This window comes from Neofelis nebulosa, chromosome 16, assembly GCF_028018385.1.
Source record: "Neofelis nebulosa isolate mNeoNeb1 chromosome 16, mNeoNeb1.pri, whole genome shotgun sequence".
NCBI classification, from domain to species: Eukaryota; Metazoa; Chordata; class Mammalia; order Carnivora; family Felidae; genus Neofelis; species Neofelis nebulosa.
Genome location: NC_080797.1, coordinates 48,553,684 through 48,574,643, shown reverse-complemented (window position 1 = coordinate 48,574,643; position 20,960 = coordinate 48,553,684). Strand labels below are relative to the sequence as shown.

Sequence of the window (20,960 nt, the reverse complement as noted above, 5' to 3'; positions counted from 1 at the left end):
CTGAGCCACCCAGGGGCCCCTAAAGATTTTATTTTTAAGTAATCTCTATACCCAACCTGGGGCCTGAATCACCACCCTGAGATCAACAGTCCCATGCTCCACTGACTGAGCCAGCCAGGCGCCCCTAGACATGTTTTACTTATCTTCTCTAAACCTAAGCAACTTGTGATCATAAAGTTGATTTAAGTGTCCAGGAGAAGAGAACCACATATTTATAGAGAACTTTTAAAAAGGCTATTATAAACTATTTAAAATATATACCTAATAGGACAGATTTCAGCTAACCTGAATCTCCTTATCTTTCATTAAAGCACACATTAGTAAACAGTGATTTAAGGGCAGGAAGTTATCCAGTCTATGCATACCCCTTTTGTTTTGTGAAAACCTGGCCCTATGTCCTGGAGACCTTGGTTTCTTCTTTTGATGTGGTGATACTCACAAGAGTTAATGCATGAGTCACTCTTTGGGGAAAGGCAGGGAGAAGAGCTGATCATGCCTTCATCAAAAAAAGCGCAAACAGACCTTTTCTAAGAAGGGCCTGTTTGGTCTTCCCGCCAGAGTCCTGAATCACTGCATACTTATAGCCAGAGTCATTATACCTATACAGAGCATTATCCAGTTACACCAGAATCCTACTTTTGCCAATGCCTTCCCTCATTTTTGCCTTATACAGGGATAGACAGGTGAGCAATGAGGCATTAATCAGAGTCAAGCAGGGAAAAAAGAGGTTGGCTAACAATTTTTTAAAAGAATTCTCCTACCTCATAGCACTAAACCATTACAATATTTCTCTTACTGAACCTACTTCACTATTTCATTTCAATCCATATCCATGCAGTTTTCCAAGTAACATTTACTTTAGGCATTAAAGAGCCAATAGTCAAAAAGTATAAGAAATGTCTACACCTAAGGAAAACACAGCTTTTTAGTAGCATACTATAAAGTACTATATACATACTATAAAGCACTTGTTCATTAAAGGAAAAGATGGGGGGTGGGTTACAGAAGGGTTCTATAAACATTCAACAGCAATCAAGATGTCATATTTTTAAATATACAATCATTACCACATACTTTTGTAATGAAATAATCCTAAACTTTAAAGCAGAAACAGGCCTCTGAATTTTACACAAAGGCAAATATCTCACAACTAACTTTTTAAATTTTATTTTATTTTATTTTTTTTTTAATTTTTTTTTTTAACGTTTTATTTATTTTTGAGACAGAGAGAGACAGAGCATGAATGGGGGAGGGGCAGAGAGAGAGGGAGACACAGAATCGGAAACAGGCTCCAGGCTCTGAGCCATCAGCCCAGAGCCCTACGCGGGGCTCGAACTCACGGACCGTGAGATCGTGACCTGAGCCGAAGTCGGCCGCTTAACCGACTGAGCCACCCAGGCGCCCCTAACTTTTTTAATTTTATAACAGAGAGAAATTTTTTTTTCTATTACAATGGTCCTATTAAACAAATTACTCATTAATACTATTCAGATGACAATGCCTTGATGTTACAGCTTTTAATAAAACCTAATATATTCTACAATGTAATTGAACTGTTCCAAAGCTTTTCTATATACCAACTGCATCTAGACAGGGCAACTCTAACACTTTCAACACGTGACTATCCTTCACATCCAGGAATTCAATGGTTAAAATGTATATGCCAAAGGGAAAAGTTATCTGTAACGTATGTTCAGCCTTCTATTTATAGCTCAATATTTGGGTGCCTTTTACCATTATTGTTGATAGTTCTTGTTCTCATTAGACTTCTTTTTCTAAGAGTGGGGTTTTTTGAAAGGAATCTAGGGCTTCTTAAGGCTTTGTCCAGGAAACTGCTCCACCTAGTGTCAGAACTGTTCACATATTTGAGACTTGTAAATTCCTGTCTAAGGACTCATTCTTTGTTATTATTAAGAAAAATAAACTTTATAAATCATAAATGGCACATACAGTATACAAATGGCTCTTTAATCATCTGCTTGCCTTATAACTTGGTGAATAATAATATATGTGTGTTAAGGAGCATGCCTGAGATGTATTTCTCATCAAGTACCAAAGTTCCTGTTTTTGTTAGCCCGGTTGTTTACAGAATTATGAATCATATTTTTCTAGTAACGGGAAGTAATTCTAAGGTGGCTACTGAAATAACCCATCACTTCTCCCAACTCTTTTTAACACTCTAAACTTAATCCATAAATTACTTACTTCTCATAATGAATGCAATGTTGTAAAAACCAGTATTTAATAGCTGCACACATTAACAATTACTACATGAAATTAGAATTAAATCTTACTGTCATCAGGCAACTCATTTGGAGGCAATTCCCCCATTTTCCTTTTCATGCAAAATGCATTCTTTTTCCCTCGATGGTTTTCTAGACCACTCAAGCACTCACACAACTATATTCTCTTATAAACCATCACGTTAAGTCTAATATTATGACTGGAAGAGAGAAATGATAATATTTTTGGCAAATGGATGAATCAAATGCATATGTCTTATAAAAATCCTTAGAAGATGGCTAGCTCACTAAGGCTCCCAAACTCAATATGCTTCTTCTAATGAACTACTGTCACCTTGTGAGTTAGAGCAAGGCAAACTACAGCTTGAAGATCAACGTGTTTCTGTGAATAAAGTTCACGTTCCTTTACATATTGTCCTTTGATCCTTTCTCATTGTAATGACAGATCTGAGGAGTTGCAAGAGAAACTGCATGGCCTAAGATATTTACTATATGGCTCTTTACAGAAAAAGTGCTGACCAATGAGATGTCTGGCCTTTATCAGACCATTTAAGGTGGAAATAAGAGGTTATTAACATCAGCAACATTCCCTTCATTAAGTTGTTTTTACTCTGGGTATAATTTCCACTAATAAATAAGCATTCCTGGATCATTCATGTTCTAAATCTTCTGAAAGGAAATCTGCTACATGCTTAAGAATAAAAGATTTGTTAATGGATTTCTTGAAATTAATATCCAAGAGAAGAGCGCTTAGAAGGCGCAATCTGAGAAAAATCTGCCAGCCACAGAAGCCTTTTTACATCTGATCTACTTATTAAAAAACATGAGTAAAGTAAATAAATGAAATCAGTAACCTGCACTACTTTCCAGGCAAAATTTGCTCATGAGATAGACATCACACAAAGGAACAAAAAAATGCCTAAGAAATAAAATAGGCAGAGAGCAGTTTACAAATGCTATTTAATTTCTATTTTGTTATTTAGTAAGGATTCTTTTCTTATATAAAAAAATAACATATCTTACTATAGATATACCAGAGACCATAAGCATGCTCATAAACACTAAATTAAAAAAACAAAAATCACATTTTAAATCATTATGCCTGGTGTTTATCTAAATTCAATGCAAAGAGCATATTACAATGTTATTTATAAAGCAGAGAGTAGATGTAGTTTTATTTGCTGGGGAAATAGAGGCTGTAGTGGTGTTCAATATAAAACTATTATGCAAAATAAGAAAAAGCTATAGACAGATTAGGTCATTTTTCATCAATAGTCATACCCTTCCTACTGTCTCTGCTTTAGATCAGGTAATTACTACCTCTCACCTGGACAATTGCCTTCTAACTAGACCCCTTATTTTCAGTTGCTTCCCCACCAAATCTATCCTCCACAATGCTTTCAGAGTTATGTTCCTAAACCACATGTTAAAACTTGTTTGGAAAACTCTTTGTGACACATAAAACATAAACTCCAGTGACATTTAAAGCTTTCCACAATCTGGCACCAATGTATTTTCACACATGGGTCTTCTTTCCATTTCCAAGATTTCCTACTTTCATATCTGACTGCCTATCCCTCAATAAACCCATCTTCGTGAACTTTTCCTATTCTTTCTCCAAGAGAATTCCTCCCCATTTTAGGAGGTCTTATAACAATTTATGAATATCACTATGAGAGTATTTATATTTGCCATAATGTCCTACAGTATATGTATTTATGTAATATATATCTTCTGTTCTATATAATGAATTCCTTTTTTTTTTGTAATTCACATAATATTTCAGAGTGTTTTTTTGCACTAAGTAAATGTTCAAGCTTTTTGAAGTAAACTAAAATGAATTACTACAGTGATGACTTTATGAAAAAATTCAGTTTTTTGAGAATATATAAGAAAACCCGTTTGTTCTCAGTCTTAGTTTGAAAAAGCCTCACAAAAATGAATGTTATCTAAATGAATACTTCCTGATTTTAGGAACTAGTTAGATGCCAATTTAAAATAACTATAGCAGGGGTGCCTGGCTCAGTTGGAAGAGCATGCAACATCTTGATCTTGGGGTCATGAGTTCAAGCCCCATGTAGGGTGTAGAGAGTACTTAGATAAATAAAACTTTAAAATGACTATAAAATTTCAAAACAAAACAGTATATGTACTACAACAGAACATTTAAATACAGCATATACAGAAAAGTCCATTATACATACATCTTAATGAGTTATTACAGCACAAGTATCCTCTACCTAGGTCAAGAAATAGAAACATACAACAGAGGGACCTACCCTACTGGTTGTTAAGGTTGATTACAAAGCTAGTGTAATGAAAACTTTTTTCAATTGGTCTGTCAATTTCTACAAACTTTGACTGATATTGCACTGATTCTGTGGATAAAACTGGGAGAACTCACAGCCTTGCAATACTGTATCTTTTAATCCATGAACATGATATTCCTTTTTATGTAGATTTTTCTGCTTCCAATATTTTACAATTTATGTAGAAGTGAACCATATCTTTTATAAGATTTATTCCTAGATTTTTGCTTTTTTTAATAAAATGCTATTATAAATAGTACCTTCTAAAAAATTTCACTAAGTGTTTTTTACAGTATGTAAAAATACAATTGTTATATATATATATTGACCTGGCATCCAACAATTATACTATACTCCCCTATTAATTCTCCAAGTTTGTGGAAGTTATGACCTTCTCTCGGTAGTTCTGCCAAGTTTTGCTTTTTATTTGTTTTTATTTTTATTTTTCAGAGTAAGCTCTACATCCAATGTGGAGCTTGAACTCATGACAGAGATTTAGAGTCACATGCTCCACAGACTGAGCCAGCCAGGTGCCCCAAGGTTTGCTTTTTTTTTTTTAATGTTTATTTATTTTTGAGAGAGAGAGAATGCGTGCAAGCAGGGAAGGGGCACAGAGAGAGGGAGACAGAAGATCTGAAGCAGGCTCTGCGCTGACAGCAGCAAGCCTGATGTGGGGCTCAAACTCATGAACCATGAAATCATGACCTGAGCTGAAGTCAGACACTCAACCAACTAAGCCACCTAAGCGCCCCCCAAATTTTGCTTTTTATATGTTGAGTATATAAGATAAATACAAATATAACTGTTATAACTTCCTGGTGAATTAATCTTTTATTATTAAGAACTGACGCATTCTATTAACACTTTCTGCCTCATACTCTACTTTGACTTCAATATAGGTGCATAAGCTCACTGACATTTCGCTCATCTTTTTCCATCCTTTTACCATTAATCTTTCTGTGTATTCATATTTTATGTATGTAGTTTGCATACAGCAAATAGCTAAATATTTTTTTACATTTATCTGGACAATAGAAAGTGATATTTATTCCACTTACATTTATATAATTATTGATATCTTTGGGATTTAAATCTACCACTGAATGCTTACTAATCATCCTATTTATGTTCGTTTTGTCCTTCCTTGCCTTCTTTTGGTTTGGCTTTTTAAAAATTACTCAATTTTTACCTGCCCTTATTAGCTTGATTTTTATATATTTTTCTAGTGCTTACCCTAAAGATTATAAAATAAATCCTTGTTTATTAAAGTGTTATATAAATGAATATCTTGCCTTTAACAGAATACAAAGGCCTTAGAATAATTATTCTTCAATAATTTCAATTATTCTACATCTGATTTGTAGATGATGTATTTTAATTCTCTCTATATTTTAATCTCTTAAGACATTATCATTGGGTCACCTGGGTGGCTCGGTCGGATGATCTCACAGCTTGTGAATTCGAGCCCCGCGTCAGGCTCTGTGCTAACAGCTCAGAGCCTGGAGCCTGCTTCTGCTTCTGTGTCTCCCTCTCTCCCTGCCCCTAACCCACTCACGTTCTGTCTCTGTCTCTCTCAAAAATAAATAAACATTAAAAAAAAAAAAAAAAAAAGACATTATCATTACTGCGACATCATACCTGAGCTCAAGTCAGACGCTTAGCCGACTGAGCCACCCAGGCACCCTGATGTCAATCTTAATTTCAATTTACCCATATATTTACCCTTCTTATTCTTCATTTGTTCCTGAATCTCTGGGCTTCAATCAAGAAACACTTTCCTTCGGGGCGCCTGGGTGGCGCAGTCGGTTAAGCGTCCGACTTCAGCCAGGTCACGATCTCGCGGTCCGTGAGTTCGAGCCCCGCGTCAGGCTCTGGGCTGATGGCTTGGAGCCTGGAGCCTGTTTCCGATTCTGTGTCTCCCTCTCTCTCTGCCCCTCCCCCGTTCATGCTCTGTCTCTCTCTGTCCCAAAATAAATAAAAAACGTTGAAAAAAAAATTAAAAAAAAAAAAAGAAACACTTTCCTTCAATTCAAAGAATATCTTTTACTATTTCCTTTAGAGAATGTTTGCTGATGACAAACTTTCTGTTTTTTGGGTTTTTTTAGTACCTTTATTTTACACTGTTCACAGGATACTTTGAGTATAGAATCCTCTGTTGGTAGCTATTTTCTTTTAGCCCTTTATTTAAAGATACCATTCTACTGTCAGCTGTTAACTTCTCAACAAAATCCATGACAGCAAGAAATCAGTCTTACTGGAGTTCTTTTGAAGACATCATGGTTTTTTTTCTCCATTTCTTTTTGTTCTGGACATTTTTCTCTTGCCTATTTTGCAGTTTATTAGTCCTCTCTTAGGTATATCTACTGAAAGTCCATTAATTGAGTTCTTAATTTCAGTTACTATGTTTTTTCAATTCTAGAATTTCCACTTGCCTCTCTTTTATAGACTCCAATTCTCTGCCAAAATATTCAAACTTGTTTATTACCTTGAACACACTGCTTTAAATTTTTTTTTTATGTTTACTCATTTTTGAAAGACAGAGACCGAGCACAAGCAGGGGTGGGGCGGAGAGAGAGGGGGACATAGAATCTGAAGCAAGCTCCAGGCTCTGAACTGTCAGCACGGAGCCCGACGTGGGGCTCAAACTCATGAACCATGAGATCATGACCTGAGCCAAAGTCAGATGCTCAACTGACTGAGCCACCCAGGCACCCCCACATTGCTTTAGATTAATACATGTATAATAACTTCATTAAATGGATCCCCTGTGGATCTTTTTCTATTATTTCTTTGTATTGACCAAATTAACTTGTCTCCTCAGATACCTGATTACTTTTGACTGAGTGCTAGACTTATATATGAAAAAAATATGGAATTAATGTGAAGCCTAGCATGATTTTATTTTCCTCTAGACTTAAGATTTAAGCCTGAGCTTCAGTCTCTGTAAGGGCTAATTTATATCTAATTCATCCTTACCTTTAAAGTGTGGCTCCTTAGGGTTCCAATCCAAAGCCTGCAAGTTTATCAAAGCATATCATTTGCCAGTATCACCTGTCTAGGTTTCCTCTTTAACATTACGGTTGCCGTTATAATTCTTTGCTCTTTTTTTTTTCTCTATGATATCTTTAGGCAGACTTTTTTTTTTTTATTTAGAGACAGAAATCACACACACACAGGCACAAGTGAGAGAGGGAGAGCAAGGGCTGTCAGCACAGAGCCCAACATGGCACTCAATCCCAGGAACCATGAGATCATGATCTAAGCTGAAATTAAGAGTCAGATGCTCAACCCATTGAGTCACCCAGGCACAGGAGTTTTTAAATTTTATCAACCTGTTAAAGATACTTTCATGAGAGTATTGATCTAAATTGCCTAATCTATCATCACTGGAAATGAAACAATTATCAGTGGTTTTCAACCATGCTATGACATACTGCTGTATTAAAATCAATTGTGGGAGCATTTGCAGCAATGTGGATGGAACTAGTGTATTATGCTAAACGAAGTAAGTTAGTCAAAGAAAGACAAATATCGTATGATTTCACTCTTATGTGGAATTTGATAAATACAAAACAGATGAACATAAAAGGGAAGGAAAAATAAAATAAAAGCAGAGAGGGAGGAAAACCATAAGAGACTCTTAAATACAGAGAACAAACTGAGGGCTGCTGGAGGGGTTTTGGGTGGGGGAATGAGCTAAATGGGTAATGGGCATCAAGGAGAGCACTTGTTGGGATGAGCATTGGGTGTTATATGTAAGTGATGAATCACTGGGTTCTACTCCTGAAACCAATACTACACTGTATGTTAAGTAATTTGAATTTAAATGAATAAATAAAAAATACAAAAATAAATAAAAAATAAAAATAAATAATAAACAAAGGGTGTGAGAGTCCTATGCAAAGAAAATTTTAAGACTTAAAAAAATGTACAGCACCTGTGAGACATTTTATTAAATTCTTGGAAGAATTTAAAAAATCAATTGTGGGAAATGTTGCTTATAATTTCTTAAGAGTAACAGCTAAAGTGTGTAAAATGAAATGACTGCCTTTTAAATAAAATCATAGTAAGAATAATGATAATAGCAGTAGCTATCATTTGAGAACCTTATATATACTAACCAGTGAGCTGAAAAGTGTACATGTGTTATTTCATGTACATGTGTTACTTCATCATTTCAATAACGTGTTATTTCAATCCTCAAAACAGCCTTATGCAACAGGCATCATTCCCATTTTCAGCTGAATAAGATAAGGTTTAAAAGAAACCTTATCAAATATCATAGTAATATTTGACTCAGCATTCAAACCGAGCTGTTTGACTCTGCATATGCCCTATTATCTCTCATGATAGGAATGAAAGATTTCAGTCCCATAACAAAATCACCTTCAATTACTTGCATATTCTTGAATAATAAAGAAAATAATGGAATTATGGCATTATATCCGAAACTGGGCACGCCACAGGAGTATGTGCTGCCTGCAAATATTTATATCACGATGGAAGGAAAGGCTAATAACTGTTAAACTAATTAATGAATATGGAAAACTACTAAGAAAACTTATTTTCATTCACATGCATTATAGTTATAAATACAGATAAATAATAGAATATGCCTCTATAATCTAAGTAGAGCTATTTAAAGGTTTCATATTTATCTAGAACACAACTTGCAAATATAGCAGTTACATTGGTTGTATTAGCAATGCCACCTAGTGGCAGCCAAAGAATAGACAGACGTAGGAAAAAGTTCTAGAAGAGTGGTTCTTAAGTTGCTATGCATTAGTCTTTGGAGAATCTTTTAAGTCCTTTTTGCCAGAAAGATGCATATTTTGTAGACACATAACAACATGTATAGTGTTTCAGGAAATTAACAGACAGACCTCTTGAAGCCCACTTGTTGACTATTACAATTAATGGAACAAACCAACTAACTAGAGGCACAACTAACCTCCCTTGACCCTTGAGAAAAAAATCCATTCACTTTCCTTTCCCTTACTCTCTGGTTAGTAATCATTATTCCTACATAAATAGCATCTAACTTCTCCTTTGTGGCTAGATATATGTTCTCTGAAAACTACTAGATTTCCACTGTTTTCAAATCATTTTACAAAATTTGATGGTAGTCCAAACTAGTCATTTTTCCCTATTGATTTTCATTAAATTTAATGTGGATCAAACAACTATTTTTACTTCTGATGTTGGAAGTAATGAGGACTTTCAGGGCATCTGAATTAAGTTATAACTTTTCAAATATATCTAAAATATAAATAGTTTACTGACAAACTTAAAAATCAAGACTGCTTCTCCATTTTATTATTTTTTTAGAGAGAGTTCTGGAAGATGGCGGCGTAGGAGGACGCTGGGCTCACCGCGCGTCCTGCTGATCACTTAGATTCCACCTATACCTGCCTAAATAACCCAGAAAACCGCCAGAGGATTAGCAGAACGGAGTCTCCGGAGCCAAGCGCAGACGAGAGGCCCACGGAAGAGGGTAGGAAGGGCGGCGAGGCGGTGCGCGCTCCACGGACTGGCGGGAGGGAGCCGGGGCGGAGGGGCGGCTCGCCGGCCAAGCAGAGCCCCCGAGTCGGGCTGGCAAAAGCGGAGGGGCCGGACGGACTGTGTTACGACAGCAAGCTCGACTTAGAGTCTGGGAGGTCATAAGTTAACAGCTCTGCTCAGAAAGCGGGAAGGCTGGAGGACAAAGGGAGGGAGAGCTGCTGAGCCCCCGGACGGCAGAGCTCAGCTTGGCGGGGAACAAAGGCGCTCGCCAGCACCATCTCCCCCGCCCATCCCCCAGCCAAAATCCCAAAGAGAACCAGTTCCTGCCAGGGAACTTGCTCGCTCCGCGCAAACACCCAACTCTGTGCTTCTGCGGAGCCAAACCTCCGGCAGTGGATCTGACTCCCTCCCGCTGCCACAGGGCCCCTCCTGAAGTGGATCACCTAAGGAGAAGCGAGCTAAGCCTGCCCCTCCTGCCCCCGTGCACCTTGCCTACCCACCCCAGCTAATACGCCAGATCCCCAGCACCACAAGCCTGGCAGTGTGCAAGTAGCCCAGACGGGCCACGCCACCCCACAGTGAATCCCGCCCCTAGGAGAGGGGAAGAGAAGGCACACACCAGTCTGACCGTGGCCCCAGCGGTGGGCTGGGGGCAGACATCAGGTCGGACTGCGGCCCCTCCCACCAACTCCAGTTATACACCACAGCACAGGGGAAGTGCCCTGCAGGTCCTCACCACTCCAGGGACTATCCAAAATGACCAAACGGAAGAATTCCCCTCAGAAGAATCTCCAGGAAATAACAACAGCTAATGAACTGATCAAAAAGGATTTAAATAATATAACAGAAAGTGAATTTAGAATAATAGTCATAAAATTAATCGCTGGGCTTGAAAACAGTATACAGGACAGCAGAGAATCTCTTGCTACAGAGATCAAGGGACTAAGGCACAGTCACGAGGAGCTGAAAAACGCTTTAAACGAAATGCAAAACAAAATGGAAACCACGACGGCTCGGATTGAAGAGGCAGAGGAGAGAATAGGTGAACTAGAAGATAAAGTTATGGAGAAAGAGGAAGCTGAAAGAAAGAGAGATAAAAAAATCCAGGAGTATGAGGGGAAAATTAGAGAACTAAGTGATACACTAAAAAGAAATAATATACGCATAATTGGTATCCCAGAGGAGGAAGAGAGAGGGAAAGGTGCTGAAGGGGTACTTGAAGAAATTATAGCTGAGAACTTCCCTGAACTGGGGAAGGAAAAAGGCATTGAAATCCAAGAGGCACAGAGAACTCCCTTCAGACGTAACTTGAATCGATCTTCTGCACGACATATCATAGTGAAACTGGCAAAATACAAGGATAAAGAGAAAATTCTGAAAGCAGCAAGGGATAAACGTGCCCTCACATATAAAGGGAGACCTATAAGACTCGTGACTGATCTCTCCTTTGAAACTTGGCAGGCCAGAAAGGCTTGGCACGATATCTTCAGTGTGCTAAACAGAAAAAATATGCAGCCGAGAATCCTTTATCCAGCAAGTCTGTCATTTAGAATAGAAGGAGAGATAAAGGTCTTCCCAAACAAACAAAAACTGAAGGAATTTGTCACCACGAAACCAGCCCTACAAGAGATCCTAAGGGGGATCCTGTGAGACAAAGTACCAGAGACATCACTACAAGCATAAAACATACAGACATCACAATGACTCTAAACCCGTATCTTTCTATAATAACACTGAATGTAAATGGATTAAATGCACCAACCAAAAGACATAGGGTATCAGAATGGATAAAAAAACAAGACCCATCTATTTGCTGTCTACAAGAGACTCATTTGAGATCTGAGGACACCTTTAGATTGAGAGTGAGGGGATGGAGAACTATTTATCATGCTACTGGAAGCCAAAAGAAAGCTGGAGTAGCCATACTTATATCAGACAAACTAGACTTTAAATTAAAGGCTGTAACAAGAGATGAAGAAGGGCATTATATAATAATTACAGGGTCTATCCATCAGGAAGAGCTAACAATTATAAATGTCTATGCGCCAAATACCGGAGCCCCCAGATATATAAAACAGTTACTCATAAACATAAGCAACCTTATTGATAAGAATGTGGTCATTGCAGGGGACTTTAACACCCCACTTACAGAAATGGATAGATCATCTAGACACACAGTCAATAAAGAAACAAGGGCCCTGAATGATACATTGGATCAGATGGACTTGACAGATATATTTAGAACTCTGCATCCCAAAGCAACAGAATATACTTTCTTCTCGAGTGCACATGGAACATTCTCCAAGATAGATCATATACTGGGTCACAAAACAGCCCTTCATAAGTTCACAAGAATTGAAATTATACCATGCATACTTTCAGACCACAATGCTATGAAGCTTGAAATCAACCGCAGGAAAAAGTCTGGAAAACCTCCAAAAGCATGGAGGTTAAAGAACACCCTACTAACGAATGAGTGGGTCAACCAGGCAATTAGAGAAGAAATTAAAAAATATATGGAAACAAACGAAAATGAAAATACAACAATCCAAACGCTTTGGGATGCAGCGAAGGCAGTCCTGAGAGGAAAATACATTGCAATCCAGGCCTATCTCAAGAAACAAGAAAAATCCCAAATACAAAATCTAACAGCACACCTAAAGGAAATAGAAGCAGAACAGCAAAGGCAGCCTAAACCCAGCAGAAGAAGAGAAATCATAAAGATCAGAGCAGAAATAAATAATATAGAATCTAAAAAAACTGTAGAGCAGATCAACGAAACCAAGAGTTGGTTTTTTGAAAAAATAAACAAAATTGACAAACCTCTAGCCAGGCTTCTCAAAAAGAAAAGGGAGATGACCCAAATAGATAAAATCATGAATGAAAATGGAAATATTACAACCAATCCCTCAGAGATACAAACAATTATCAGGGAATACTATGAAAAATTATATGCCAACAAATTGGACAACCTTGAAGAAATGGACAAATTCCTAAACACCCACACTCTTCCAAAACTCAATCAGGAGGAAATAGAAAGCTTGAACAGACCCATAACCAGCGAAGAAATTGAATCGGTTATCAAAAATCTCCCAACAAATAAGAGTCCAGGACCAGATGGCTTCCCAGGGGAGTTCTACCAGACGTTTAAAGCAGAGATAATACCTATCCTTCTCAAGCTATTCCAAGAAATAGAAAGGGAAGGAAAACTTCCAGACTCATTCTATGAAGCCAGTATTACTTTGATTCCTAAACCAGACAGAGACCCAGTAAAAAAAGAGAACTACAGGCCAATATCCCTGATGAATATGGATGCAAAAATTCTCAATAAGATACTAGCAAATCGAATTCAACAGCATATAAAAAGGATTATTCACCATGATCAAGTGGGATTCATTCCTGGGATGCAGGGCTGGTTCAACATTCGCAAATCGATCAACGTGATACATCACATTAACAAAAAAAAAGAGAAGAACCATATGATCCTGTCAATCGATGCAGAAAAGGCCTTTGACAAAATCCAGCACCCTTTCTTAATAAAAACCCTTGAGAAAGTCGGGATAGAAGGAACATACTTAAAGATCATAAAAGCCATTTATGAAAAGCCCACAGCTAACATCATCCTCAATGGGGAAAAACTGGGAGCTTTTTCCCTGAGATCAGGAACACGACAGGGATGCCCACTCTCACCGCTGTTGTTTAATATAGTGCTGGAAGTTCTAGCATCAGCAATCAGACAACAAAAGGAAATCAAAGGCATCCAAATTGGCAAAGATGAAGTCAAGCTTTCGCTTTTTGCAGATGACATGATATTATACATGGAAAATCCGATAGACTCCACCAAAAGTCTGCTAGAACTGATACATGAATTCAGCAAAGTTGCAGGATACAAAATCAATGTACAGAAATCAGTTGCATTCTTATACACTAACAATGAAGCCACAGAAAGACAAATAAAGAAACTAATCCCATTCACAATTGCACCAAGAAGCATAAAATACCTAGGAATAAATCTAACCAAAGATGTAAAAGATCTGTATGCTGAAAACTATAGAAAGCTTATGCAGGTAATTGAAGAAGATATAAAGAAATGGAAAGACATTCCCTGCTCATGGATTGGAAGAATAAATATTGTCAAAATGTCAATACTACCCAAAGCTATCTACACATTCAATGCAATCCCAATCAAAATTGCACCAGCATTCTTCTTGAAACTAGAACAAGCCATCCTAAAATTCATATGGAACCACAAAAGGCCCCGAATAGCCAAAGTAATTTTGAAGAAGAAGACCAAAGCAGGAGGCATCACAATCCCAGACTTTAGCCTCTACTACAAAGCTGTCATCATCAAGACAGCATGGTATTGGCATAAAAACAGACACATAGACCAATGGAATAGAATAGAAACCCCAGAACTAGACCCACAAACGTATGGCCAACTCATTTTTGACAAAGCAGGAAAGAACATCCAATGGAAAAAAGACAGTCTCTTTAACAAATGGTGCTGGGAGAACTGGACAGCAACATGCAGAAGGTTGAAACTAGACCACTTTCTCACACCATTCACAAAAATAAACTCAAAATGGATAAAGGACCTGAATGTGAGACAGGAAACCATCAAAACCTTAGAGGAGAAAGCAGGAAAAGACCTCTCTGACCTCAGCCGTAGCAATCTCTTACTCGGCACATCCCCAAAGGCAAGGGAATTAAAAGCAAAAGTGAATTACTGGGACCTTATGAAGATAAAAAGCTTCTGCACAGCAAAGGAAACAACCAACAAAACTAAAAGGCAACCAACGGAATGGGAAAAGATATTTGCAAATGACACATCGGACAAAGGGCTAGTATCCAAAATCTATAAAGAGCTCATCAAACTCCACACCCGAAAAACAAATAACCCAGTGAAGAAATGGGCAGAAAACATGAATAGACACTTCTCTAAAGAAGACATCCGGATGGCCAACAGGCACATGAAAAGATGTTCAACGTCGCTCCTCATCAGGGAAATACAAATCAAAACCACACTCAGATACCACCTCACGCCAGTCAGAGTGGCCAAAATGAAGAAATCAGGAGACTATAGATGCTGGAGAGGATGTGGAGAAATGGGAACCCTCTTGCACTGTTGGTGGGAATGCAAATTGGTGCAGCCGCTCTGGAAAGCAGTGTGGAGGTTCCTCAGAAAATTAAAAATAGACCTACCCTATGACCCAGCAATAGCACTGCTAGGAATTTATCCAAGGGATACAGGAGTACTGATGCATAGGGGCACTTGTACCCCAATGTTTATAGCAGCACTCTCAACAATAGCCAAATTATGGAAAGAGCCTAAATGTCCATCAACTGATGAATGGATAAAGAAATTGTGGTTTATATACACAATGGAATATTACGTGGCAATGAGAAAAAATGAAATATGGCCTTTTGTAGCAACGTGGATGGAACTGGAGAGTGTGATGCTAAGTGAAATAAGCCATACAGAGAAAGACAGATACCATATGGTTTCACTCTTATGTGGATCCTGAGAAACGTAACAGAAACCCATGGGGGAGGGGAAGGGAAAAAAAAAAAAAAAGAGGTTAGAGTGGGAGAGAGCCAAAGCATAAGAGACTGTTAAAAACTGAGAACAAACTGAGGGTTGATGGGGGGTGGGAGGGAGGGCAGGGTGGGTGATGGGTATTGAGGAGGGCACCTTTTGGGATGAGCACTGGGTGTTGTATGGAAACCAATTTGACAGTAAATTTCATATATTAAAAAAAATAAATAAAAAAAAAAAAAAAAAAAAAAAAAAAAAGACTAGAGATACACAAAAAAAAAAAAAAAAAAAAAAAAAAAAAAAAAAATAAACTTTAAGTAGGCTCCATGCTCAACGTGGGGCTCAAATTCATGATTCTGAGATCAAGAGTCGCATGCTCTACCAACTGAGCAAGCCAGACACCCCAAAACAATTTTTCAATTTTAAGGGCAGACAGACAGGTATCTAATATTCTAGGAAATATAGTAACCCTTTGAGATGATCATTTAGTTGTACAATGAATTATAATGAACTAGGTGAAACTTCCAAAAGAGGTAATTTCCATATTGAGAAGAATTTAATTGGGAAATTTTGTCTATTTAGGAAAAATTTTTCTAGTTCATTTTTAAGCCATGACTTCCAGTAAAGAGTACTGTAATGAAGAATGAATTAAATCTTTTCCCTTTGTTAAATTTGGTTTCTTCTTCATCTATTTTACTACAAATTATTATTAAAAGGATAGTTAAATTTCTGACTGCATTACTCTCCTAACATGGTCACTTGTTTTCTTGCCTGAGGAGTTACATGTTGTATATGGAAAATGTGCCAGTTTCATTGGTACAAAAATATATGACATTAGAATGTTAATATCACATCCCTAAGTGAGAATAAAGGCTCATAAATGAAGGGAGGTATAATTAGGACTTTCCAAACACAATTACATTTCACAGATACAAAGCAAAAGGAGTGGCCATCTATAAGGATAAACTCTGTTGACCATCTGTCACCAAGAAAATGTTAAGTTTTTAAAATAGGGACACCCAGGTGGCTTAGTCAGTTGAGTATCCAACACTTGATTTCAGTTCAGGTCATGATCCTGTGGTTCATGGGTTTGGGTGCCCATAGGGCTCCACACTGACAACTGCCTGGGATTCGGTCTCCTCCCTCTCTCTCTCTGCCCCTTCCCCGCTCTCTCATTCTCTCTCTCAAAATAAATAAAAATAAACTTTAAACAGGCTTGGGATTCTCTCTCTACCTTCCCCCTCTGCCCTCCCCCTCTCATTCTGTCTCTCAAAATTAACATTATGTATATATATATATATATATATATATATATATATATATATATATATAACAAATTATTTAGAATAGCTTCTTAAATATCACAGATCAAATTTTTATTTTTTATTTTATTATTATTCACTGTTTATTTATTTTCGAAACAGAGCGCGAGCAGGGGAGGGGCAGAGAGACAGGGAGACACAGAATCCGAAGCAGGTTCCAGGCTCTGAGCTGTCAGCACAGAGTTGAACGCAGGGCTCAAACTCATGAACTGTGAGATCATGACCTGAGCCAAAGTTGGATGCTCAACCTACTGAGCCATCCAGACACTCCACAGATCAAATTTTAAACCTTTATTTGATTCTGCTTTGCTTCTGGTTTCCTGGCTATTTTTCTCTGTTCTAGAATGCCAAAGTTTACAAGTGGACAGTCTTATTGATGAATTTTTTTCTTCCACATCTGCTACCCTATTGGTTATTGACTACCAGGTGAAAAAAGACATATATAAACCCAACTACATGACATTTTGGAAAGCCAAAACTTATAGAGACAATAAAAGGATCAGTGTTTACTAAGGTGTCACTGGTAGAGGGGAGGTGGAAGGTAGGATAAATAGGTAGAACAGAGGCAATTTTTAGGGCAGTAAAACTATTCCATATGATACTATAAGGGGGGGTACAAAACATCGTGTATTTGTCAAAACTCACAGAACTGTAAAACAAAGTGAACTCTAATACTAATAATAGGTTTTAGTTTATAATGTATTGATACTGGCTCCTCAATTGTAACAAGGGTACCACCCCAAAGTAAGATGTTAATAATAGGGAAACTATCATTATGTTATACATCTGAAACTAATATAATATTTTATATCAATTATACCTCAATAGAAAACAACAGCAACAACAAAAAACAGGAGAACCTGTGTGTGTGTATAAAATGGTACGTGGAAACTTTTTTTTTTTTCCTCAATTTTTCTGCAACCCTAAAACTGGTCCAAAAATAAAGCCAGAAAGAAGGGAAAGAAAGGAAAAGGAAAAGAAAAAGGAAGAGGAAGAAGAAAAGAAGGGAAAGAAAGAAAGAATTCTTAGTCCATTACAAATTTCCCTTCTTTCTGTCCAACCACTTGCACCAGCAACCCACCTGGATCAGGTGAAAATCTCATGTACCTTGCAAGATAATTATAACATCCTTTTAAATTTCTCTTTTCAGATACTTATAATATGTACTCAATAAACAACTGAATATAAAACTGTTTTCTATTCAGTTAATGGTATCAACTCAAGTAAAAAACCAACAATTATCTTTGGCTCCTTTCCCCATAATTACACCATAACATCTTTGTGATTATACTAGTAAAATTTCTCTAAGATTTGTCCCGTTCAATCCCAATGCTGTTGCCACTCCAACCACTCTTCTGAAATATTTAAAATTTATGCCATCTTTTGTGTTCATTCCACTTGACTTCTCTCTGCAAATTCTTTTTTGTAAATATCCCCTCCTCTCCATACTGCCTGCTACCTCCATGGAAGCCTGTATCTTTCAGAAGGATTATCATAACTGCCCAACTTCTTTCTCTCCCATTTTCAATCTATCTCCCACACCACAGCTAATATCATATGTTTAAAATGCAGATCTGGTTATTTTACTTGTATTTAATTTTAGCGCATTTAAAGTAATTCTAAATGCTACTCACAAACAAAAATCAAATTTATTTAGTGCTGAAAAAAGTGGCCTGATCCACTCTGCACTCCAGTTTATTATCATCAGTGATAATGCCACAAAACTTTTATACAGCTCTTACCTATAATGCAACAGTTTCAGCTGTTCCCTATTTAAATCTTCATACTTGCTGAACTAATATATATAGTATTTACTTTAATGAGAGAGTATAATACCTTCCCTCAAATAGCTATTGAAGAGTTTCTTCTACACTTGTGAAAAGTCTAACCACATTCCATTAAATCTGCACTCTGATCCCCAAGCAGAAGTAACTAGTTAATTTATGGAAGCAAAGACTTGATTTTTTACTCAAATGAATTTTATAATAATTATTGATTATTTGTATGTTTCTAAAACCTTTACTGGATATCAATGGAACTAAAATAATAATGTTTTCACATCACGACATTTTATAAATGTCACCTTATAAAGGTTTCTTATGGATATGAAAAGAAACAGGAAACATATAACTTCCTTGTTTCAAATTTCTTTACCCTAACTTATTGTGCAATTTCTACATTTCATTAGAATCACTACCTGGGTTGCTTTTTAGATACTTCTAAATTAATCCAGTGCTACAAATTAGTTCCTTAATCTGGTTTTCCCAAAGAATCTCAGAAGAAAGATTTAGAAAAGAACAGACTGGTAACCTATAACCAGTTAGAAGGAACCTATAACCTCTAATTCCTTCTTTTCTCCTCTCCCTCAACCTCAAATATAGTATTATATGTCTAAGAATTTAGTTACTAAAGAAACACTGATATGGATTAGTTCTCTGGGATTATGTCCCTATTTGGGATTAAATCAGCAAGGAATCATGAACAGAATTCTAAAATTCCAGATTTTAAACTCCCATAAACTTGGAGAAGTTATGAATTATAGATTCTCAAATTATTCTTCAGACCATTAGTTTAGCAGCCTTCTGAACAATCATTCCTTAATACTTACCATATCTGCTTCTGAAATGAATTCATTGAAACATAAAGATTGGAAACGTTTGCTGTGTTGAACTTTATTCAGGAATCAGTACTGCTGTGACAACTTTTCACCTGTCTTTCCCCAATCAAGATCAGGCTTTTTTCATATGGAATTGTTTTCAATTCCTCAGCAAAAGGAATAGAGTGAAACAAGAGAGGAATCCAGGGCACAAAATCTGATGAGCACTCACTCCTCAGGTCCATACTTACATGACCGTGAGAGTGCCATTTAAATTCTGTTCCTTAGATGTCTTGCTCATCACTCCCTGGTCCTAGCTCTGCTATTACTTCAGTACATTTGTTAATGTTTAAAGGAAAACCTATCTTTTATCTCCCCATTTTCAACTAAGTAAAATAGTATTTTTTAGGAGGGGTACATTTTATACTTTGATTTAAAAGGATTTAAGAAAGCTTTAAGTTCGACATGTGTTATATATATTTCCTTAACTACATTCAGTAAGAATACCAAAAATGACTATCCAGGTGTATGCATGTGGTACTTGAGAACATGAGGGAAGACACCATTTCTCATTTGCTGATTAACAGAGAAAGCAAACTGTTCAAATTAATTCTAAGCCTTACATGAAATCTTGTACATTTAAAGAACTTCAGCTATTAAAATGACCATTGCATAAGCAAAAAGAACCATTATTCCAAAACCTGGAAGGAACTTTTCCTGGCTGAATTAATTTAAGTGAACAATCTCATTTGCCCAAGGGTTTTTCCCTCTTCTCTTTTTAAATCCTCAGCCCAAAAGGAAAAACAAAACAATTCTAAATCAAACTTAAAAACACTGATTTGAGGATTAGAGTGCTCCTAAAATGCAAAGATGGATAACTAAAAATCTTAGAATTTTAATTCCTGAAGCACCAATTAAAACATCTCTTTCAATCTTGCTTATTAAAAGTTATTCTTACCAGATAAAGGAGGAAGGTGTGCAGCCCTGTTCCAAGCCCAACAGAAGACAAAATTCCTAAGCCTATCCAGTAGGCATACAAGAGAAATTGTTTCTCTATACGTTGCACATACTGAAAAACAAAATGGATGCAGTGGGGGGAAAAAAAACTTGTTAAGCAAAAATACATTATTTATCACCTACAATCAAACTAAAACCAACCAACTAAAATAAGTTTCTAATAGGAAGAAAGCATTAAGAGTAAAAATTCCTTGAAGAGGCCTAATTCCTCGTATATGTGACAGCAGAGAGACAAAAAATTCATCTAATTAGAATACAGATCTTGTTTTTAGACCTTTAAAGTCCTACTATTGTGAATGACATTTATAGGAAAAATGCAAATTACTAATATGATTTAACTATGAGAATAAAAGTTTTAAAGGTATTTAAAAGTTACAAAAACTTTAAGAAAGCATCATAATAAACAGTGGTAAGAGTGGGACAGTTGTTCACATA

General features: G+C 36.8%; 2 protein-coding genes across 3 annotated transcripts in view; one reads left to right on the top strand and one right to left on the bottom strand.

Moving 5' to 3' along the window:
* Positions 1-20,960, top strand: part of PTRH2 (peptidyl-tRNA hydrolase 2) — a 63,369-nt gene that overhangs the window by 3,029 nt on the left and 39,380 nt on the right. The window lies entirely within an intron of this gene.
* The window catches only part of VMP1 (vacuole membrane protein 1), a 137,060-nt gene that overhangs the window by 83,329 nt on the left and 32,771 nt on the right, over positions 1-20,960 (bottom strand). For both annotated transcript variants that reach the window (XM_058704922.1, XM_058704920.1), the window contains exon 5: positions 20,467-20,577. In XM_058704922.1, coding sequence (XP_058560905.1) covers positions 20,467-20,577 — 111 coding nt within the window. The remainder of the gene's footprint in view (positions 1-20,466; positions 20,578-20,960) is intronic.